Here is a 23812-nt window from a genome sequence, read left to right on the forward strand (position 1 = left end):
ACCATACTAACTATAATGGCAATATCTGGCCGAGTGTGAGATAGGTAGATAAGTTTGCCCACCAACCGCTGATAACGACCTTTGTCAACTGGTGTGCCTTCTTTCTCCTTGAGTTTTGTCGTAGCTTCAATGGGAGTGTCTGAAGGATGACACCCTAGCAGCCCAGTTTCAGACAATAGATCCAGGACATACTTTCTTTGAGACAAAAATATGCCATTTGAAGAGCGAGCAACCTCTATCCGTAGAAAATATTTCAAAGTCCCCAGATCCTTAATTTCAGACTCATGGCCAAGAAACAGCTTCAACTTTTTGATCTCATCACCATCATTGCCAGTCACTACAATATAATCAACATAGACTATGAGGAGAGTAACCCTATCACCCACACGTTTGATGAACAAGGTATGATCAACATTGCTTTACTGGTAGCCCACTGAAAGCATAGCCTTGTGAAATCTACCGAACCAAGCTCTAGGTGACTGCTTCAAGCCATAGAGTGCACGCTTCAGTTGACACACCTTACCCTTGGTAGCAGAACTTAAAAAACCTGAAGGAATGTCCATATATATTTCTTCCTTTAGTTCACCATGGAGGAATGCATTCTTCACATCCAACTGCTGAAGATCCCATCTAAGGTTTACTACACAGGATAGCAATACCCTTACAATATTGAGTTTTGCTCCCGGTGCTAAAGTCTCCTGGTAGTCAATGCCATATGTCTAAGTGAAGCCTTTAGCAACTAGACGTGTCTTGTACCGATCCACTGTACCATCTGCCTTTTGCTTGACCACAAATACCCATTTACAGCCCACCGGTTTTTTTCTTGAAGAAAGAGCTACAAGATCCCATGTATTGTTTTTGTTCAATGCTCTCATTTCTTCCAACATTGCTGCCTTCCACTTCCCATCTGTAGATGCTTCCTATCAATTTTTAGGAATGGAAATAGAAGAAAGGGAGGAAACAAATGTACGAAAAGAAGGAGAAAAAGAACTATAAGAAACAAAATGGGAAATGGGACGTAAAGTGCAGGTCCTGGTACCTTTGCAATGTGCAATGGGTAGATCAGAAGAGGAAGGATCACCAGGAGAAGGAGGATCTGGATCCTGAGTTGGCAACTAGATGGGTATCGGTGCTACAATGGACTGATTCTGCCCTCTGTTAGAACATCTTTGGTTATAAGTGAGAATGGCGGAATTGTCAATGGTCCTCTGAAAGTTACGAATGGTCCTTTGTACTGGAGTCAGCTCCCCCTGAATAGGAATATTACCACCACTTGGTTCCATGATTAGATTCCCCTCAAGTGAAGGGGCAGCAGCCATGGGAGGCTGGACAGCAGCCACAGGAGGCTAGACGACAGCAGGGGATGGTTGGTCAGTAATTATAGGCGATGAAGGAAGGGAAAACCCAAGAGTATGAACCACATCTTCACCAGAATTTCCCCCTGAAGAGGTGGAGAAGAATAATAGGAAAAGGTTTCATGAAAAACCACATCCATACTGACCATAGTACGACGGGTAGGAGGGTGGTAACACTTGTAACCTTTCTGGGTTGGAGAATAACAAAAAAAAATACACCTTAACCCACGGGGTTCAAGCTTGCAATGGGACTTAGTATCCCGAGCATAACAGACACAGCCAAAGACCTTGGGAGGTACCATAAAGGAGGAATCACCAAGTAAAATGACAGATGGGCTACGAGAATCTAGAACCCGTGAAGGTAACCTATTAATAAGGAAATCTGCAGTTAGAACAGCATCACCCCAATATTGGGATGGAACATGTCGTGCAAACATTAATGCTTTGGCCACTTCCAATAAGTGGCGGTTCTTTCATTCAGCCACATCATTTTGGGCCGAGGTATCAACACAACTAGTCTGATGTATAATCCCATGATCAGCAAAGTACTTTTGAAATTTGGATTTCTTATATTCAGTTCCATTATCACTCCTTAAAACCTTAAGAGTGGCCTGGAACTTGGTCTGGATCATTTTATGAAAATGTTGAAAGCAAGAAAAAACGTGATTTTTAGTGTGAAGAAGATAAACCCAAGTATTTCGAGAATGACAATCAATAAATGAGACAAACCAATGATGGTCAGAAATAGAGATTTTACGACTAGGTCCCCAAACATCCGAATGCACCAAATGAAAGCAAGAAGAACTCCTTTTATTTGAAAGAGAATAAGATGCACGTGTTTGTTTTGCCAGAACACAAGCCTCACAAAAAAAGTTATCCTTATTACATTGGGTGACCAACGGAGGGTGACCTAATCTAGAGTGCCATTGATAAAGTTCAGAAGAGACCAAGGAGTTCTGAGGTAGTAGAGAAGGTACCGGTGGAGAAAGACGGCCATCAGCAAGCAGATACAGACCACCGTGTACTTCACACAATCCAATCGTCTTCCCAGATACCAGATCCTAAAAAACACAATGGGAAGGACAAAAATTACCTTGTAGTTAAGATCACGAGTAATACTACTAATGGAAAGTAGGTTAGTAGTAAAATTAGGAATATGTAAAATAGAAGACAAAGGAAGGATGGAAATGTAGTTGATGATTCCTTTTCTAGATATGGAAGAAAGGGAACCATCAGCCACTTTGACCTTGTCTTTACCAGAAGTGGGAGAATATCAATGAAATAAGCTCGAAGAACCAGTCATGTGATCTGTAGCCCCGAAATCAATGATCCAGGGATGGGATGCCACAGAAGCACAATGACCACCAAATGGGATACCTGACCGGGCAAAAATGTGAACCTTAAGGAGCAGAGGAATTGGCAGTAGCAGCGGAAGTAGGAGAGGCAACAGCAGCGAAAGACCTTAGCACGTAGGAAGGCCTGTAGATCATCCTGGGATAGACCAATGTCTGTAGCCGAGGCTATAGGAACAGTTTCAGATTGATTGGCCTTGCCTTTCAGTTTCTTCTTGGCAGCCCGCTTGGCTTCAAAGTCAGCTAGTTTCCCATGAAGCTTCCAACACTTGTCCTTGCTGTGATAAGGCTTGTGATAATGGTCACAAGTAACAGGGCCCGGAGTAGAACCACCAATAGAAAAAGTACCAATAGGGGTAGCAAGAGCTTGGGCAGCAGTCTGGAGAGTCGATCTGTTAGAAACAGGAGGATGTAACATAGCAGCCCTACGGTTTTCTTCTGAAGAGACCAGGGCATAAGAATGTTCAAGTGTGGGAAAAGGAGAATGGCCCAACACCTGAACACGAATCTGGTCATACTCAACATTCAACCCGGCTAGGAAGTCATAAACCCTGATTTTGTCAACATGTTTTTTATATGCAGCTATGTTGGCAGGTGTATCAGGGTGATAATCCGAAAAATGGTCCAATTGCTGCCAAAGGCTACGAAGAGTGGCATCATACTTAGAGACAGTTAATTCCCCCTGACTAGTATGAAGGACCTTTTGGCAAAGTTCATAAACCTGAGCATCATTACCAAGCTGTCCATATGTCTCCTTATAGGCAGACCAAATCTGAGAAGCCGTATCAAGGAGAAGAAATCCCTGTGCAAGGTCTGAATTCATAGAGCCAACCAAATATGACATAAGAATACCATTGTTGGCAAGCCATCTAGTCAGGGCAGCACTAGGAGCAGTCGGCATAGGTATAGAGCCATCAATGTGGCCAGTAAGGCCACGACCAGCAATAGCAAAAGATGCAACTCTAGACCACAACAGATAGTTGTTGCCATCGAATTTGATAGGGTTAGGATGAAGATCACGATAATATAATTTATCATGGCCACCCTGATCAGAGATGGCAGTCAAAGTAGCAGTGGAGTCACCCATAGTGCCGAGAAGGTCTGTTGTGCAGAGAAGCCCTAAAAAAAAAAGTAAGCCAAGGGCTGAGAGCAGAGACGAATGCCCCTTTGTGATGAGAAACATACCTCCAAAAAAGGCAGCAGCAATAGAGGAGTCCTCCCCAAGATCAATGGTGTTAGGGTTTTGGAAAAAACCCAAAAAGGAGAAATCGATGTGGGGAGGGGAACTCAAAAAACCTTGCTGCAGATGAAGCCTGTTGAATCTGTACAAGAGCTTGCAGGGAATGGCTTTGAAGAAGAAAGAAATCCAAAATAAACAGCAACCGCAAGTAGCCCTAATCCCAATATCGATAATGCTCAGGGTTTTGTTGTAGAAAAAACCTGAAAGTAAGAGATCGAATGGGAGAAGGGGGCTGCAACACCTGTATGAAGCCTGAGAACAGCAGTCCAGTGTCGCAGAAGGGCTCCAATATAGGGAGAAACAGTCCCAATAAACTCAGGGTCTGATCTTCAAAAAAAATTGGAAACCCCAATTACCGCAAGAGAGAACCAGTAGTAGCCATCGAACAAGAAAATTAGGTCATGAAAAAGGGAAAAAAAGAGGTGGAATAGGGCAGCAACTAGATCATCTGATCACCTCTGCAGTGCTGCCCTTAGAGAGGGAGAAGAAGAATGAGAAGGGGGAGAAAAAAAATTAAGAGAAGGGAAAGAGAAGAGAAAAACGATGGGAGGGTGGGAGGTTTTGAAAATAGGTCAGAGATATCGTGGCTCTGATGCCATGTTAGCAAAATAGATTTAATTAATGCTTAAGTGATCTTACTTGATCACCCAACCCCTTTATTTATAATAAAAGAATTACAATTAGTCAAAATCTAAGTAGGAATGCAACTCCTAATCAAAGTAGGAGTGCTACCCTTGCCTATTCCTATTAGGAATTCCTAATAGCAATCGGCTAAGGGGAAAAATACAGAAAAAGAGACAAAATAAAGAGACAAAAATAAAGTGTTAGCAAGGAGGAAAGGACCAGAATACCCCTACGTTATTCTAGCCTATATATTCTAATAGAAAGTGATCGAGGCCAAGCCCCAGGACAACAAGAGATCGGCGCCGGACGACCGTAAAGAGAGCAAGAGATCGAGGACTGAGCGTCGATAGGAGAAGGGCGACCGCCAGTTAGGAAGGACCGACTGTCGCCCAGAGAGAAGCGACCGAGTAAGCAGCCCTGAGTTTACACCCCTAAACACTATCAGGTCCCAGATCCTCATGTAGATCCAAGACTGTGACCTACTACATTGGCCATGACCCATGCTAGCAGGACCTGAAGCGTAACCCCAACAAGTACTATCTCTTCCATAAAGACACAGGACATGATACAGAGGACTGCATCCATTTGAAAAGGGAGATAGAACAACTTGTAAGGGCAGGGAGCTAGAACAAGTGTGTGAAAGGAGGACACGACGGCCGTTCAGGCCAAGGAGGTAGAGGTCATGACCGAGAAAGAGAAGAACCAAAGAGGTAAGAAAGAAGGACAGATCGAGACAGGGAAAGAGGTTGCCCAGAAGAAAGGAGAGATACGGCAGAGCCAAGTGGCACCAAAGAAGCCCCTATCCACATTATACTAGGAGGACCGGGGCAGGAGTCTACCAGGAAGGCCAAGGCCCACGCTAGGTTCGTGGGAGTAGCAGAGCAGCCAAATAAAATAGCTAAGACCAAGACAGTAATCTCCTTCTCGGATGCAGACTTGGAAGGATTGAGCCTTCCACATGAGGACACCCTAGTAGTGCAGGTGGAGGTAGCCAACAGACCAGTACACAGGGTGTTGATAGACACTTGGGTGTCCGTGGAAGTGCTCTCATTGGAAGCCTACCGCCAATTCAGGTTCGACGACGATCAACTCAAACCAGAGCTTACCTACCTCCATGGATTCTCGAGCACCACCGCCTCCATCAGAGGTACCATAGAGTTGTCCGTCACCTTCAGAGAGCACCCTCGGTGAGTGACCATCATGGTAAACTTCATGGTCGTCAGGTCCATGGTATCCTTCAACGGCCTCCTAGGGCAACCGTCTCTTACAGCCCTTCGAAGAGTCATATCACCCATCCATCTGAAGATGAAGTTCTCCACAGAGAATGGGGTGGGCAAGGTTTGAGGAGATCAGAAGAAAGCCAGGGAATGCTATGCGAGCTTCGTCAAGAAGAACAATGGTAACACCTGTTGAATGGCGTTGTGCATGGAGAGTCTTGTCAGCAACTAGAGAGATGAACAGATAGAAAGAAGAGGAAGGCCAGTGGAGGACCTCGTCCCATGTCCTCTTAGCAAGGACGATCCCTCCAAGGTAGTATAGGTTAGCTCATTGTTTAGTAAAGAACAGAAGGATGAACTTGGGCGTCTCCTCCAAGCAAACATGGATGTCTTCTCATGGTCGACCTCCGACATGCCAGGCATACCCTGATCCATAGCAGAACACAGGCTACACATAGACCCAGCCAGGAAGCCCGTCCAATAGAAGCGATGGAATTTCACCCTTGATCAACAGGCAGCCATCAAGGAAGAGGTCGAGAAGTTGAGTTAGTCAGGGTTCATCAGAGAAGAGAAGTTCTCCACCTAGCTCGCGAACGTGGTCATGGTACCAAAGCCCAACGGGAAGTGGAAGATGTGCATCGACTACACAGACCTAAACAAGGCACACCCAAAGGATGAGTACTCACTGCCCAGGATCCACCTGTTGATCGACGCTATCGCTGGCCATGAGATGCTAAGCTTTATGGACGCCTACTCTGGGTATAACCAGATCCTCATGCATGAGGATGATAAGTCCTATACCGTATTCTAGACAGATAAGGAGAACTACTACTACCGTGTCATGCAGTTCGGGCTGAAGAACGCAGGAGCCACCTACCAGAGGATGGTCAACAAAATATTCGAGGAATAGATTGGACGCAACATAGAGGTATACGTGGATGACATGCTCGTGAAAACCGTCCAAGCCCATCAACACCTGACCGACCTGGAGGAAGCATTCACGGTACTAAGAAGGAACCAGATGAGACTGAACCCTGTAAAGTGCACCTTCGGTGTAACGTCAGGGAAGTTCTGGGGCTTTATGGTCTCGGTACGTGGAATAGAAGCCAACCCATTTAAGATCGAGGCCATCCAAGAGATAGCACCACCCAAGACGGTCAGGGAAGTTCAAAGGTTAAATAGAAGGGTCGCCGCCCTTTCAAGGTTCGTGTCACGGTTGGGAGACAAGTGCCTGGCATTCTTCAAGACTTTGAAGAACCTCCGAAGTCCTAAAGACTTTGCATGGACAGAGGAGTGCCAATGGGTGTTTGAGGACCTGAAGGTGTATCTAGAGAGCCCACCACTACTTGGGCGACCAGAGCCCAATGAGGAGTTATAACTCTACTTGGCCGCCACCCCGATCGCAGTAAGCGTTGTACTACTGAAAGAAGAGGGTAAAGTATAGAGACCCATCTACTATGTCAGCCATGTCCTGATAGATGCAGAGACCAAGTACACAAGAATTGAGAAGGTAGCTTATGCACTGGTGATCGCAACAGGGAAGCTACGACCATACTTCCAAGCCCACACAGTTGTGGTACTCACTGACCTACCATTGAAGAAGGTACTGCACAAGCCAGACGCTCCAGACGGTTGATAGCCTGGGCGATAGAGTTGAGTGAGCATGACATCAGATTCCAACCATGGATGGCCATCAAAGGCCAAGCTCTGGCGGACTTTGTGGTCGAATGCACCCTATCTGAGATCGAGCCAGAAGCAGAAGAGGCAGAGAAGCAGGATCGTGGGTCATGGGAGATGTTCGTGGATGGTTTGAGTAATGCAGCAAGAAGCGGGGCTGGCTTCATAGTCACCAGCCCCGAGGGTTTTCGAATCCAGTATGCTCTCTGTAGACACTGAATTTTGTCATCCCTCGGCGATGATGACAACAGGACATGAACAGACATCGGTATCTTTCTCAAGAAGGACTCTTGTCCCTACATCTAAACCAAATCACCCTAACATCCCTAAAATGACTTATAAGACCAGGAGGTACTGCTCTTCCCCAACCATGGCGGTCCCGACAGAAGCCCTGAAAAGAAAGCCCACAGGCCCAGACAGAACCCTAATACTAGAGGAGCCTATTTCAGGCCCAAAATCAACAAAAATTAGCACTGCGCCCCCACGACGCTGTGGACATTCCCATGGCACCGTGGGGACCCACCATGGCACCACTGTATTTTTTCCATGTCGCCATCAAGGGGTGTGACATCAGCCTGCTAGCGTCATCCACGGCGTCATGGAAAAGTCCCCCACGGCACCATGGACATCTCCACGGCGCCGTGGAGGACCTATCCAGGCCAGGCTGTGGGGTACTCCCCCCTATAAATAGGAGGGTCCCCCTCCCCTCATTTCATAGTTTTTTTGGGCCGAGAGACCCTCCCAGCTCATTTTTTACCCTTTTTTCCCCCAATTCTCTCCCTCTTGAGCGTCTGCTGGAGCGAGACTCCAAAGGCATGGCAGATCCTCCGATTACCCACTCGAGTAAAGAACGGTTCTTATCCCACAATTTCATTATCCCGTCAGTGTACGGATAACGAAAAATTCCCTTCGCAGCTGTTATTCTGTCTGCATACAGATAACGAGAATCCCTTATATAGTCGTTGCTCTGCCCGAAGTGAGTGATAAAACCCATCTCATATAGTCCTTACTCTGTCTAACAAGAGAGAGGCAAACCGATCGTCCGTCTCCACCTGAGCCATGGGACATCACATATTTCGCATTTGATACATTTTTATTTATTTCTTGTATTTTTTGATAGGTATCTGTCTCTTTCCTTCTTATTATTTTTGGCATAATGTAGACAATTAAAGTAAATCACTTTAGTGTACATAGTAAATGATTTTTCTTTCTTTGTCACGATTAGTGCATCATAACTTAGCCTTGCGTGTTAGTATAGGATATATTATTAAGGGAGAATATTCGAAATAAACATCTAGTGGAAAGACCGATTTATCCGTATGAGGTGGGTGCCTAACACCTTCCCACTCTCGTAACCTGACTACTTACCTTGAATCTTTGACCAGACCCTATGGAACCACGTAGCCCTTTCCGCTGATCCCGGATGGGGCTACACCCATTGGGTCCTTGGCCCTAATCCTAGGTGGTGACTCCATTTCTTTATAAAGTATGATCCCAATCCCCATGATGATATGTCGAAACGATACACCATTATTCATCAAAGCTAATCCTTGTCGCCATAAGACTGGAACCCTCGTCCCGAGGACCACGGTACTTACACTCTCCGATTCACCTCCCAAGCATCCAACAATGAAGTAAAATATAAAGCCCTACTAGCTGGACTCCGGGTGGCCAAGGCCATCCAAGTCACCCACCTAGCCATCTGGAGTGACTCCCAGCTCGTAGTGAATCAGGTGAATGGAGACTATGAGACGAAGGTCGATCGAATGGCATCATACTTAGCACATGCTCGATAAATGATCGGGGAGTTCAAGAAGTTCGAGATGGTTTAGGTTCCTAGGGTCGAGAATGCCACAGCCGACTCCCTATCCAGGCTAGCAAACGATGAGCTCCGAAACTTGGCCAGTGCCGTCTACGTTGAAATACTACATGAGCCAATATACCAGGAGAAGTAGGTCAATGAGATTGAGGAGGGGCCAAGCTGGATGGACCCTATACTCAACTACCTACAGAATGACGTCCTATCAGGGGACAAAGTCAAGGTAAGGAAAATAAGGATGAGAGCTACAAAGTACACCATCGTGGACAGAGTACTATATAAGAGGGGGGTCACTGCACCACTACTCCGGTGCCTAGGACCCAAGGGGGCTAAGTACGCCTTGGCAGAGGTCCATGAGGGGATATGCGGAAGCCACATGGGAGGGCGAGCACTAGCCTATAAAGTCCTCCACCAGGGGTTCTACTGGCCACAGATGCAAGAAGAAGTCAAATAGTATGCCAAGACTTGCGAGCAATGTCAATTGTTCACCCCAGTACCCCATCTACCCACCACCAAATTGACATCCATCCTCAACCCCATCCCATTTGCCATGTGGGGGGTGGACATCCTAGGTGACTTCACAACAACATCCGGGAATCGTAAATACTTGGTAGTCGCCATTGACTACTTCACCAAATGGGTCGAGGCTAAACCGCTGGCCTAGATAACAGAGAATAAAATGGAGAAATTCGTCTATGACGACATCATCTACAGGTTTGGGGTACGAAGGATCCTGGTCTCGGATAATGGGAAGCAGTTCAACAACCCAAAGTTCAAGGCCTTCTGCCAGTTCTACAACATTGATTATCGGCCTGTCTCGGTAGCCTACCCACAGGCCAATGGTCAGGTGGAGGTGACAAACAAAACATTGCTAGAATGGGTCAAGAAAAGGATAGAAGGAGCCACAGGGAAGTGGGTCGAGCAACTACCCAGTGTTCTATGAGCATATCGAACCACAGTGAGGACATCCACAGGAGAAAGCCCATTCTGCCTAGCATATGGCACAGAGGCATTGGCACCAGTAGAGGTCCTCGCCATGTCCCACAGAGTCCTGCACTTCAATGAGCGCACCTACGATGACGAACTCCGAGCAAACTTGGACTTCCTGGATGAGGTTCATGAGAAGGCACTCCTAAGGAACGTGGCATATCAACAACGAACAGCCAAGTACTATAATGCCAGGGTCAGAGAAAGGCTCTTCCACCAAGGAGACCTAGTCCTAAGGCGGGCTAGTGCATCACAACCATGGAAGGAAGGGAAGTTATCGGTCAACTGGGAAGGACCTTACATAGTTTCCAAGTAGATACGTCTAGGGACCTACTGCTTGAAAACTCTGGGGGGCAAGAAGATAGATCGTACCTGAAACTCAGAACACCTGAAGAAGTACTACTAGTAGAGTAGAGTAGCCATAGCCAGCCTTCAGCCGCAGTAGTTTGCAGTATTTACATTACAGTAGCAGTATTCCGTTTTCAAGGATGATTTGAAATTTTTTGAAGTTTTGAAGTAAATAGTTTGTTCTGAGCTACATCCGTCCACTTTTGCCATCTACTTCAGCACTTTCAAGCACGAAGGTTCACGGACCACCAAAGCACAAGGCCACCAAGGTCCACGGACCACCAAGGCACAATGCCACCAAGGTCCATAGACCATCAGGGCACAAGGCCACCAAGGCGCAAGGCCACCAAGGTCCACGACCCACCAAGGAACAATGCCATTGAGGTCCACGAACCACCAAGACGCAAGGCCACCAAGGTCCACGGACCACCAAGGCACAATGCTACCAAGGTCCACGGACCACCAAGACACAAGGCCACCATGGTCCATGGACCTCCAAAGTGCATGGACCACCAAAGTTCAAGAACTATCAAGGCTCAAAACCATCGAAGTCGAATGGTTACCAAGGCCTACCAGCCATATACACAAACAATAAGGAACAATATGCAGGAAAGGTGAGAAGTTGACTACGAATATCAAGTGTAGGAAGCCACAATAATTACAGCCCAAGTTCAGAATCCAAAGGTTCAACATGCAAAGATAATACATATATAAAATCAAGAAGCATCCGCTGGGGGAGTCACGTCCTCCTTTGGAGGAGAAGCCATATCAGCCTTAGGCGGGCGAGCTGTGCCCTCCTCAGGTAGAGCCGCACCCTCCTCAGGCAAAGTAGCGCCCTCCTCAGGCACCACAACACTCCCCCACAGGAACATCGGCTGCCACGGCAGCTACAGAGACCAACGTCGTAATGCTCGGGAATCGAGAAAAGTTGTAACCCGAAGTCTCCTCAAGAACATAAGCCGCCAGGTCCTGGATCCCCACATCGTATATCTCCTGGTTATACTCATAAAATAGCTTCGTTATTGTCAGAGATTTCTGGAACTCTGTCACGGCTCGCTTACTGGCCTCGGCCAACTCAACCTCACGGCTCTGCCTCATGCTACAGAGCTCCTCCTCTAAGGCACGGATCCTGGCTGTACTCTGGGCCTCCAAGGCCACACTCCTGGCAGACACGACCCTAAGCTCCTCGACCATCCTCCTCTCTCGGGCGACAGCCTCCTCTCGAGCGACCCTATGCTCCTGGAGGTCCCTCTCCATACCCCGCAGTAGCCGACCTTGCTGGATCTCCTAAAAAGTGAAGCTCTTGAGGCAAAGTACCGCCTCCATAGTGTGGTGCTGGACCTGCAGCCGAGGTGATTGTTAGAAAGCCTCCAAAGTACAAGGTACAGAGTAGCAACAAAGTATCGGGTAACAAAGAATCAGAAGGTAAAACTTACCGAGGCCAGGTCCTCATAGAGGGACTGCAGTAAATCTGGATGGCTCATCCCTTGCAGAGCCAAGCAATCAGCAGGGAGCCGACCCTTATCCAACCACACCTACGACACACAGCAGCTAGACAGGAAGGCACTCTCTTGGATGTCCCAGGGAAGGACCAAGGGAGACGAGGCCGGCGGGTTAGCAGATGCACCAGGAGAAGAAGAAACCACCCCCTTGCCTCTGGCGAAAGGTGGAATTGAAGACCCCGACGCAGCAGCAGCATACGCACCAGAAGAAGAAGAAACCACCCCTTGCCTCTAGCGGAAGGTGGAATGGAAGACCCCGACGCAGCAGCAGCAGAAGTCAGTCACGGAAGCCTAACTTGCCAGGAGGTCCTCACAGTACCGGGAGGATCGGGACCCCCCTTCCACTTGGCACCGACGGCCACAGTAGGAGGAGGGGTAGGGACCAAAGGAGCGCCAACATCCCCTGCCCCAGTAGGAGAACCACCTGCGGGAAGGGCAGCCTAAACCGCATCCCTCTGAGCGGCCCTCTTCCGCAAGTTGGCACGAAAGATGCCAATATCTAGTCGTAGATCCACTGAACAACAATAACAGACAAGGACAAAAGACAAGGTCAGCAACAGATGAGCTAAAGAAAAATGTAAGCATGAGTACCGAATACAGCTACAAGAACAAAAATCTTACTAGGACTCAGCTTCCAAAGGAATAGGAAGGCCTTCCAGACCAGCTCATAGACATTGAACGGATCACGTCCCAGACATTGCTTGAGGGAGTCGCTCTCGAAGTCACTCAACTCAAGGTAGCGGTTCACCCTTTTGAGATCAACAACCTCCCAGGTGGTCTGCAGTGAACATCGTGGGACCATAGCAAAGAAGAAGCAATCCCTCCAATACTTTACTGAACTAGTGATCCCCTCGAGGAACTCAAAGTCGGCATAGGGCCCCTTGAGGATACAACGAACAAAATGGTAGCAGCCACTATCCCCCTTCTTCACCATATAAAAGTACGAGAACAGGGGAACGGTGGCGGCATGCCCCATCCGGGTAAAGAATACATAGAAGCCCAAAATAACCCTCCAGGAGTTGGGCAATATCTGCCCGGGGGTAAGGTGCCAATGGTCTAATACCAACTCAACAAAGCAAGAATCGGGGAGCGAAGGCCATGGGCGAAGAAAATGCGATAAAGACAGATCTCATCTGCTCGATGAGAGAAGGCATGATCATCGGGCCCAGAGATGCGAAGTACGACCTCAGAAGGTATGTGGAACTCCTGGCGAAGTGATGCCAGGTCCGAGGCGGTCATGACGCTAGGAATCTGAACCAACCTACTAGTAGGGTCAGCGATAGAAGGTGCCACCCCAGAAGTACTAGGACCCCTGATAGGGCCAGAGTCACTGGAAGGTCCCTCCTCCTCATTACTAACAATAGCTCTAGGGGAAGGCAATAAAGGGAGAGTATCTACAGAAGAAGACGGCCCTGAAGAGGGCCCCTCCGAGGACCCAACCACAATAGTAGCGAAGTCAAAATCGCTAGACGACATGAACAATAACAAAGAAAGCTACTTACTCAAAGCAATGCTCCCTCAACGACAAGCCACCGACCTAGGAGAGTGGAAGGCAAGCTGCAAACGATCGACAAGTGGACCCATAAGGTAAAGTACAAAAAAAAAAACACATATAAGACATACCAGAGAAGGTGAACAACACCAATGGACGCCTACCGGCGCGGACTGGCGCCTACGGGCGCAGATGGACACCTATGGGCAAGAACGATCACGGAAGGGCACGGACCGCAGACAGGCACGGACCACGGACCGGCGTGAACGACCGTGGAAGGGTGCCTACGGGCGCGGATGAGCTGGACTGGTGCGGACCACGGACTGGCGAGGACCACAGGTGGGTGTAGACAAGATTGACGGGCGTGGATGAGCTTGACTGGTGCAGATGAGCTGGATTGGCGCGGACGGGCGCCTACGGGCGCAGACCGCGGACAGGGGCGGACCACAGACGGGCGTGGATGAGCTTGACAGGTGCAGATGAGCTGGACGGGCGTGGACGGGCACAGACCGCACACAGGCGCAGACCACGGATGGGCGCGGACCACAGATGGACGTGGACGAGCTTGACGGGTGTGAACAAGCTTGACGGGTGTGGACGAGCTAGATTGGAGCAGGTGGGCGCCTACGGGCGCTGACCAAGGAAGGGCGCGGACCGCGGACAGGCGCAGACCATAGACGGGAGGGAACGAGCTTAACGGGCGCGGATGAGCTGGATGGGCACGGATCGCGGACAGGCGTGGACCACAAAAGGGCTCGGAGCACCAGATGGACGCGAACAACGCCTATGGGCGTAGAGCACGGACGGGAGCGAGGCGTGAGCGGACACGTGAGCGCTAGCAGGCACGACCGCGAGACCGTGGACGTGATCAAATTAGATGGTCCAAGCTGGGCAAGCTACTAGGTAGAACAAAGGCTAAGGGCTAAGGGAAGGAGAAACCAAGGGAGAGCAAGGAAGCAATCAAGAGGTCATACTGTTCATTGCAACCCAAGAGCAAACACATGGGGGGCACAATGGTTAGTAACTAAGCTCAAAGCCAAAGCAAAGAGATCTCAAAAAGCAAAAGGCGAGAGAGAAATGAGAGATGAAGAAAAGTGAAAAGTGAAAAAGGAAGAGAGAAGGAAAAGGATATAACCAAAAAGAAAAAGAAAAAAGAGAGGAAAAAGACAAAAATGTGTAAGGGGAGGAGTTTGAACCCCTAACCTCTCCCACTTCACCAAAGGATTCGTAGGTACACCCTCCAAGAAGAATGTGTTTACGGCAAACCCCTTATTGATACAAAAATGAAAAGGCTACTCTCTTGGACACACCGATCCAAGAGAGTGGGGGGCAAATGATAAACCTAAAACCAAGCTGGCCAATCAGGAACCGCCACGTGTCCTGGCCCAAGGAGGAAGGCCATCCCAAGTCCAGGTAATGAAACAACCCGGGCGCAGACCCAGGCGAGAACCACAAGCGAGGACCACCGACTCAGACCCAGGTGCGGACTCAGGCATGGCCAGCAGGCGCAGACCCCTCGGGCATGGCCCATAGGCGCTGACCCCGGACGCAGACTCAGGCACCGACCAGACTAAGGCGCGGATCAACAGACGCGACCGCCACCAAGGTCCAAGACCAGGTACTGCAGGCTACTACCACCGCCATCAGCAAGATACACATCATCTCAGATGGGCTAGGCCATCGCCTACTGGCCACATAGTCCCAGACGTATTCAAATACCAAGGACCTTATCTAACACGTATAAGCGTCTATCTACTAAGGACATCAGCCCTACTGGGACACTACCTTCCGTAGGGAGACAACCAACCAAGGAAGAACCCTGCTACCTAGGGACTCTATCAACTACGATGACTACTCGTCATCGACTAGGACTCTTCACACCGCCACACTCCACTATAAAAGAGAAGGTACTCTACCCCATCAAATCATCTTGAATTCTAACTATTTATCTGTTTGCTCAGAGAGATCTAACTTAGGCATCGGAGAGTCTTAGGTCAGAACCACACCGGTTCTCCCTTATCACCCAAGTCCTTTTGCAGGTTGCGGCACTCAAAGGGACCACCAGACAATTTCTTGACGCAACACTGTGAAAATCTAAAAAGAAGTTTTGAATAATTGTAGGACAAATATAAAGGAGTGACATCAAATTTCCAAACATACAATAGATTTTGTTATAAATGTACCCTTTCACTGGGCATATGATATCCTATATCAATCCCCTCAATGCTTTATGTTAGAATATCTATCCAATTGTTTTGTTCTTGCCTCATTATCTTACTTGGTAATGCATTAAGTTTAATGATGTTTGGTGGGACTCCACACTCGAAAGTTGAATCTGTTTTGTGATAAGACCTTGATTGTCCTCTCCACAATCTCCATCTAAAGACTTCTACCAAAAAACAAAAATCTCCATCTAAAGACCCTACACACACAATTGGAGTTATTTCTGAAATGATCTCCAAAGTAGGTGCACAATTAATGTGGTCCCACTTTCTCCATTGGTGGGACCATATTTAGATTCATCTGTACAATCCAAAACATTACCAAAATCAGCAATTATTTTTTCTTAATAAGGAAGGGTACTTATTGTCACACTATTGAATCATTAAGAACTTCTAACTTCTAAGCAGCCATAGATTTAAAAGTCTTGCGCTGAAGTCATTGGAGGGGTAAGGGATTAAATGAAGCTGCATTTCATTTGAATTTTAATTTGGAAGGGAAATTTAGTTAAGATTTGTCATTTTAAATTATCTTTTTATACTAAAAATTAGAAAGTTAAACAAAAATTAAAACAAGCTAAAAGCTTTTATTATTAGTAGTTTGGTACTTTACGCGCCTTTGGAGTCGTGGACTTTTTGTTTTGTCACTTATTTCCAGATCTGCAGAAGCAAACGAAGAAGAAAAAAAAAAGAGCAGAGAGGGAAAACCCAGAAAGATTTTCTTTCTGTAAGAGAGAGAGAGAACGAAAAAAAGGGAAAAAGCGTTTCTGGGTCAGAAGAAAAAACCCATCAATGGCGGCTTAAGAATTAGGACAAGCACACAATCATCAGAAATGGCTCAAAAGGAGGGAGTTTCAAGAACACCTGGTCCTTCTCGTCCAACGATTGCTCTCCCACCACGTTCTACTTTCGAGAATTTCTTCATCGGAGGAGCTGGTGCTAGCCCAGGTCCCATGACGCTGGTATCTAATTTCTTCTCTGATAATGATCCTGAGTCGGATGTTCGGTCGTTTTCTCAGCTTCTCGCTGGGGCTATGGGTTCGCCGGTGGCGGTTACGGGGTTCCGACCAAGTTTGTTGACGGAGAATTCTTCCTCCAAGGAAAGGGAGACAGGTGATGGAGTTGAAAGAGATTCTCGTCTTAAGCAGAGTAATCCGTTAAGTATGGTGATTGCTCCGTCGCCTTTTTTTACAGTTCCACCTGGTTTAAGCCCTACTACCTTGCTTGATTCACCTAGGTTCTTCTCACCTGTTCAGGTAATGAATAAGTAAACAATTTCAGTTCAACCCATTAGTTAGTTATCTCTGTTTCTATTATTCTCCGTTCGACTTAGTTAGCCTTCCTGTTGCATAAAGAGAGAGAGGTTTCATCTTTATTGCTTTGATGTTTGGATTTAGAAGTTAGATATTTACTTCTTTTGACGTTTGGGTCTGCAGCCCATGAGGGGGGCAAAGGCTGGGATTAAATGTAAACTGTTGGTTTGGTTTTAAAAGTCAGATGTTTAGTTCCTTGATGTTTTGAGTTTGCGCGTATGAGGATGCAGAGGTTGATTTGAAAGCGAAAGTGCTGGGTTCTGATGGCATTTTCATTGCACAATGAGGAATTCCTTTCTACGAACTCTTATGGCCATGAGTACTGCCTTACTGAATCAAATTTGAAACATTATTTTTACCGATGATATTGTTTGGGATTGCGCTTTAATTTAATCAAACTATAGGTCCCATGTGACATTTTAGATGGAATATTCATTGATGCTTGGGAGTTTATGCGGCCTTAATTTTCAGTGGAATCTATTTTTATTTGAACTGAAGATTTCTTCATGGTAAGTTCTATTCATGTATGTTGAGAGCTCTGTTATTTCTCGAATTGTAGTGAAGGTATTCAAACTAGATAGTAGATCTTATTGACATTTCGTAAGGGACTATTTCTTGAAACTACTCTGTAATTCACACTATGCACTCTCGGTGTTATTGCATCTTGCCTGATGTTTGTGTAATTGGAAATTTTAATGGTTATATGTTGGTCAAGTAGTATAAAAAAGTATGTTTGGGGCTCCACTGATTCATTGGACCTTCATTTCTTAAGCTGTACATGGATCGAAAATCGAATGCTGTATCAATTCTTATTTGCTCTAATATCTCCAAGATTTATCTACATGGTCATGGTCACCATTTTATAGTTCCTCCCTTTATTATACCGCATAAATATCTAGAAGGCAATGCTCGCAAGTGGTATCAGGCATTCATTTTTTTTTTGTGTGTGAATGGCATGTCTGTAGGGGCCATTTGGAATCTCCCACCAACAGGTCCTGGCACACGTCACAGCGCAGGCTGCTCAGTCCCAATCTCAGATGCACCGCCAAGTTGAATATGCATCTTCTCTATCAGCAGCTCCTACAGCTTCAATGGCGCAGCATTCATCCTTCCCTTCCAATGCAACTACACATGAGCATGCACCTTTATCTTCAGATCCCAATAGCAATGTAATGGAATCATCAGACTTGTCTCAGTCTGATCAGAGATCCCAACCTCTTACTGTTGATAAACCTGCTGATGATGGTTACAATTGGCGGAAATATGGGCAGAAGCAGGTGAAGGGCAGTGAATATCCTCGGAGCTACTATAAATGTACTTTCCCCAATTGTCCCGTAAAAAAAAAGGTTGAGCGATCTCTTGATGGCCAAGTAACTGAGATTATCTACAAGGGCCAGCACAACCATCAGCGACCTCAATCGAACAAGCGAGGGAAAGAAAGTGGAAATCAAAATGGAAACTTACACTTTCAGGGGAATCCTGAAGTTGGTTCTCAGTTTCACTCTGGGGGCTTAAGCAGATCAAATGAGACTTTACCTGCTACTTCACTCTCTAGGAGAGATCAGGAATCTAGCCAAGCCACACAAGAACAATTATCTGGTTCAAGTGATGGGGAAGAAATGGGTGATGCTGAAACAAGAGCAGATGAAGGGGATGAGGTTGAACCTGATCCTAAGAGACGGTAATTTTGGTTCTGAAGACATTCACCTTGCATGCTTAAAGTTTCTTTAGTTTTATTGCATTCTAACACAATCTTGCTACTATTGGTTAGGCACACAGAGGTACGGATTTCAGAGCCGCCTTCTTCACAGAGGACAGTTTCAGAACCCAGGATTATTGTGCAGACAACCAGTGAAGTAGATCTTTTGGATGATGGCTATCGGTGGCGGAAGTATGGCCAGAAAGTGGTCAAAGGAAATCCTCACCCAAGGTAGTAAATTTGTCTCTTTCTGGATAACTAAGGAAAGTAGGAATTTGTTTCTGCTATATTACATACTTTTTTTTGGCCAATACTGTATCTTGTTTAGTTTTTGTTTATCAATGGTAATATCATTCAAATGGCTTCAAGAATTTGTTTCCTTATATTCTTTCCTCATGCTTCATAATAAAAATGGAAAAGAGTGTAAGTACTAAAATATAATATCCTGTTCCCGGCAACTTAACAACTGCCGCAGATTGTGGTAAGGATTTATCTTTTCAAATTGGTCTGTTGCAATAAGCAATCATTACAGTTGTATTTTTTGACATTAAAGGAAGGAGAAGGAATGTTTTTTGGAGTTGTCCCATTTATAAACATGTTTTTAAAATAAGTATGTTTCACAAGATTTTGATAAAACAGATTGTAGAAGTTTTCTTTCAGATTCATGGCTTTCTGAATGTTTCCTTTATGTTCTTACCATTTTGGCAAGACATTGATGGAGAACCTCATAAAGCATGCAAGGCCTACAATTTAAATAGTGAAATTAATATAAACCATAATCAACAGTTTTTGAAAAAGTTATAAACAGTAAGAGCCCAATGTGGCCCACAACTTTAAGCAAATCTCAAGATCCTCCTCTCTCTCTTTTTTGGGTGCATATCTTTCTTTCATCTGGGGCCCCTTATATTTTACTTAATTATATTTAAATCAGCATAGGGATAAAAGAAAATAAAAAGATCCTTTCTCTCCCAAAATATATCTATATGAGAAGGTGGAAAGGGAATTTTATTCTTCCAAATCTTCTTTTGTGTTTCTTGTCAAATGGACAGAGTTAGATCGCTACTTAAGATCTAGAAACCCAAAGAGGAAGAAAATGTGAATGTAAATTAAATTATAGGGAAATATTAATTTGGCTAAGATGAGTAATAGTTGATTGGTTAGAATGAGGTACCTTATTGGTACTATTTCTACTTGAAGTTGTAAATGTCAAATAACTGAGTAAACATGGGGTGCACAGAAAGAGCATTTATCACACAGTTTTGTGGAGAGATATATCATTTATCTCACAATTTTGATTGTTTCAGAAAAAGCTTTAGCCAAACTTTCTAGCATGGTTCTTGAAAATTCCCTATTTTGATTGTTTGAATGGCAGATAACGATTTGTGTAGGAAACCCCAAGTTGTTGGGATAAGGCTTAGTGAATTGAGTTGGGTTGCCAGGTACTTGATGTCCATGCTATGCCAGTGGCTTCTGTACTGATCTTTGGAGCTTGGTTATTTAGTCATTTTGTAATACTTCCATGTATCTGCTAATTTTAGCTCCTAACTATGCCATATTGGTGGTGGTCACTGAATCATGCCAAATCTTATTGAATCTTCAATCAAATGAAATGTTTTGTTTGTTTTCATATTTTAGTCAAGGCATTTGAATTAATTTTGGATTCTCAATTTTAGCTTATGTTCTTTGAGTTTTCTTTGTTTTATTTCAGAAACTTAGATTCGCTCTGGAGATTATTCTATTTACTTTTTTAGGCTGATTTTTCTGGGCCAAAACTTGCTTGCTCTACATTATGGTCATTTGAAAGGTTATTGAGTTACCTTTCAAGCAAAGCAAGATTTTGTGAATCTGAGTTGATTTTTTTAATTGGTCATTTAAAGGTTACCTTTCAAAAAGAGCAAGATTTTGTGAATCTGAATTGATTTTTATAACTTATGGAGAAAACTAGTCTGTGATGGGATCTCAGTTTACTGTGACATTACTGTTGTTTGATTAAAAGGAGATCCTTAGTTGCCTGCATTACCTGATATTCTATTATCTTTAAGGAGTTTACCTGGCTTTTTGTTGAAATTATTATTATTTTTTTGCTCATACTTCATTTGAACTGGTGTTCTTCACTACCCACACCCTCTAATGAACCAAGTAAAATTTAAATGTCCAAATCTAAGATTTCTTCTATCTCACCTATAACTACTTCATGAGGCTGTTAATATCTTTTATTTGTCACAGAGGAGTTCCATTTTTGCATGTTGCCATTACCAAATCCCTCGTGTTGATTTTGTGACCGGTTTGTTTGATGTGTGGATAATCAATTGAAAAAATAAATAAATAAAGAGGTAAGCATCTATACATAAGTCAGAAAACACCTTGAAGAATTGTTGGCTGAACTCATGTTACCGAATTGAGAAAACACAAAACTATTGCATTCCATCCTTATTTTCACTGTTACGAACTTCTCATGCCATGAAATAAATTCTAGTATCTCAAACATGTTGCACCATCTAGCCAGGATAACTCTTCATGGATTATTTGATTTTTCTCAAACATGTGGCTCCAACATTCAGTCATCAAACTTTTTCCCTCTTTTGTAAACCCCTATTAACCTACTTAGCCCTTTGTTGATGTTTACTGATATTCCTGAGAAAGAGTTAAAAAGTCTCTCTTCTTTTGTTTACTGATGCCCAATTAACTCTATTGTCTTATTCCACAACAATCTGGTGATCAGATAAATTGGATTTTGTCATCCACATCCTCATTTTTGTTGTCATATGTGAAACTCAAAGGCAATTGCTGCCTACAAAAATCAATCATGCCCATGTTATGTTTCTCTAGTCTTCTGCTTATGCTTCCACTAAATTTGTGCTCCAAAATGAGTAGCATTCCTTCCGTGCATACTTGTTGTCTTCTTGGCAATGTGGACTAGTATTGGTCTCTCTTTGTAAAATTTGTTTCCAAAAGTTTGCCTATTGGACATGGAAATAGGCAAAAGCTCTTCATTTCAATATAAAAAAAAGAAAGCGTATCCTTTCTTCTTTTTTCATTTTAAAAAACTTTTACTTTTTTGTTAAATCAGGCCCTTCAGTACTTGCTGCCTCTAATCTGTCTTTGTGCCTTAAAAATGTATTCATCAAAGTCAGAAGGTATCTGACCTAGATTTGCCCTTTGTTTCTTCTTCCTTGTTTAGTGATTTATATGTAATTGTAACCAAATTCAATAATTGATGTTTCAATTTTGTTGACCAATTCAGTTAACCAGAGTAGGTTTTTTTTTTTTTCCCCAGGCATTTGCTGGTTTTTGATGACTTCATAAAATGTAGTTAATGATATTTTGAAGTTTGCCCCTAGTTTGTATTATCTAACAACTGCAAGCTTGGTGCACTTGCTTTGAAAGCCTTTATATCTATAATATAAACTCCTTGTGTAGAATACATCTCTTGCCATGCCCCTCAAAGAAAGAGGGGGGGGGGGGGGGGAGGGGACTGCATTGAATTCTGCTTCATGTTCCCTTGATTGAATTATGTGCTAGACTCCTGGTGCACGTTCTCTTTATGGATAAGTATGTTTTCTATTCATTTTTTGTTGATCTTGAGGTGTTGTGTTGAGTTTAAAATTACACTATTCACTAAAAATGATATTTGGCATGCACATTCCTGATACATCTGATTATTCTCTTCAGGAGTTATTACAAATGTACAAATGCAGGATGTAATGTCCGCAAACATGTGGAGAGAGCTTCAACAGACCCAAAAGCTGTCATAACGACGTATGAAGGGAAACATAATCACAACGTGCCAGCAGCTAAGAACAGCAGTCACAACACAGTCAACAGTAACTTGTCACAGTTAAGACCGCCAACTGCTGTGGCTGAGAAACATCCCTTGCTTAGAACGGATATTGGAAACAATGAACAACAGCTACGGTTATAAGAATAGCAAATTACTTAGTTTTTTGGTCCTTCTGACAAGAATGAAGGTATAGCACAAATTGGCTAGGGAAATTTACTTGCTGTCAAGCAGATGTGTGGTGTTTGCAAGCGCTTCCTTTTGGGATTCTGTGTAGCAAATTTCAGGTCACGGGTTCTAACGGTTTTTGTACAACAAAAGGAGAAGCAGACAATGTGAGTAAACTAGTTGTGCATGTTATTGTATCCGACGAGTGATGATTTGATGGCACAAGTTGTAGGTACCTTTTGCAATTCTCTTCTTTTGTACATTCTTTTGTACATGGGAATTCAGGAGTGATGTTTTATATTCTCACATTTTGAAATGACTATTACAATTATAGTTTCATCTTTCTGGGTTGTCTTGACTTTTGACTACTCTCTTTACCCTTATGGCAACCGTAGTTACTTGGTTGAGCCGTCTTGAAAGTGCAATCTTGAATCTTTTCAAAGGCTTCTTAGAAGTCAATTCCACTCAAGAAAGTTGAAAGGAGGATGAGCAAAAAGTTTATTGGTCCTTTTATGGTGAATAAGAAATGGACCCAATTTTTCTTCACACATGGTGAGGAGATTCTCCTACACTCTGCTTCTAAATAGAAACTCTCCCATGTAATAAACTATTTAGGGGTAGAGTCAAAAGGTTGATTCCAATTAAACCCCAACCGAGTTAAGCCGAGTCTTGTCAAGTCAGATCGATCCGAAATGATTTGAAATAGAAATTAGAATTAATAGAGCGATCTTGTCCCTGACATCATTAGTAGACATGTGGAAGGACAAATATCTCTCTTTAAGGAACCCTATATTCCAATATATTAACATCACTTCATGCTCATCTGATTACGATGTGGAATTAAACTTTCTACAACAAAAAAAGTGCTTTATGATAGAGTGCAACTTTCAAGAGAACAAAAGTCCAAACCCTATTCTTCCAAATATAGTATATTTTCCTTCGTAATTTTATTAATCTCTTTTTATCATTAAAAAAAAAAACCCAAATCTTGTGGGAGAGAAAATATAAAACCAAAATTTTAA

General features: G+C 44.4%; 1 protein-coding gene and 1 long non-coding RNA gene across 2 annotated transcripts; one reads left to right on the forward strand and one right to left on the reverse strand.

Annotated features, from left to right (window-relative positions):
- Window positions 1-10468: 10468 nt before the first annotated feature.
- LOC122672599 lies at window positions 10469-20359 on the reverse strand. Its single transcript, XR_006334437.1, has 4 exons — window positions 20222-20359; window positions 16227-16235; window positions 11681-11684; window positions 10469-10479 (listed from the first exon to the last, which is right to left on the reverse strand). It is a non-coding gene; the product is annotated as an uncharacterized LOC122672599 (long non-coding RNA).
- Window positions 16472-22866, forward strand: LOC122672598 (probable WRKY transcription factor 3). Its single transcript, XM_043870058.1, has 4 exons — window positions 16472-17088; window positions 18111-18826; window positions 18917-19075; window positions 22517-22866. Exons 1-4 carry the CDS (start codon window positions 16666-16668, stop codon window positions 22764-22766), a joined length of 1548 nt encoding a protein of 515 aa, XP_043725993.1. The 5' UTR covers window positions 16472-16665; the 3' UTR covers window positions 22767-22866.
- The last annotated feature ends 946 nt before the right edge of the window (window positions 22867-23812 follow it).

The sequence above is a fragment of the Telopea speciosissima genome, chromosome 8 (genome assembly GCF_018873765.1).
Source record: "Telopea speciosissima isolate NSW1024214 ecotype Mountain lineage chromosome 8, Tspe_v1, whole genome shotgun sequence".
NCBI classification, from domain to species: domain Eukaryota; kingdom Viridiplantae; phylum Streptophyta; class Magnoliopsida; order Proteales; family Proteaceae; genus Telopea; species Telopea speciosissima.

What these genes read in the sequence shown, in the direction of transcription:
- LOC122672598 (XM_043870058.1), top strand. Translation starts at nt 16,666, where the DNA reads ATGGCTCAAAAGGAGGGAGTTTCAAGAACACCTGGTCCTTCTCGTCCA. An exon ending in GAACCTGATCCTAAGAGACG is followed by an intron (nt 18,827 to 18,916) that starts GTAATTTTGGTT and finishes ACTATTGGTTAG; the next exon opens with GCACACAGAGGTACGGATTT. An exon ending in AAAGGAAATCCTCACCCAAG is followed by an intron (nt 19,076 to 22,516) that starts GTAGTAAATTTG and finishes TATTCTCTTCAG; the next exon opens with GAGTTATTACAAATGTACAA.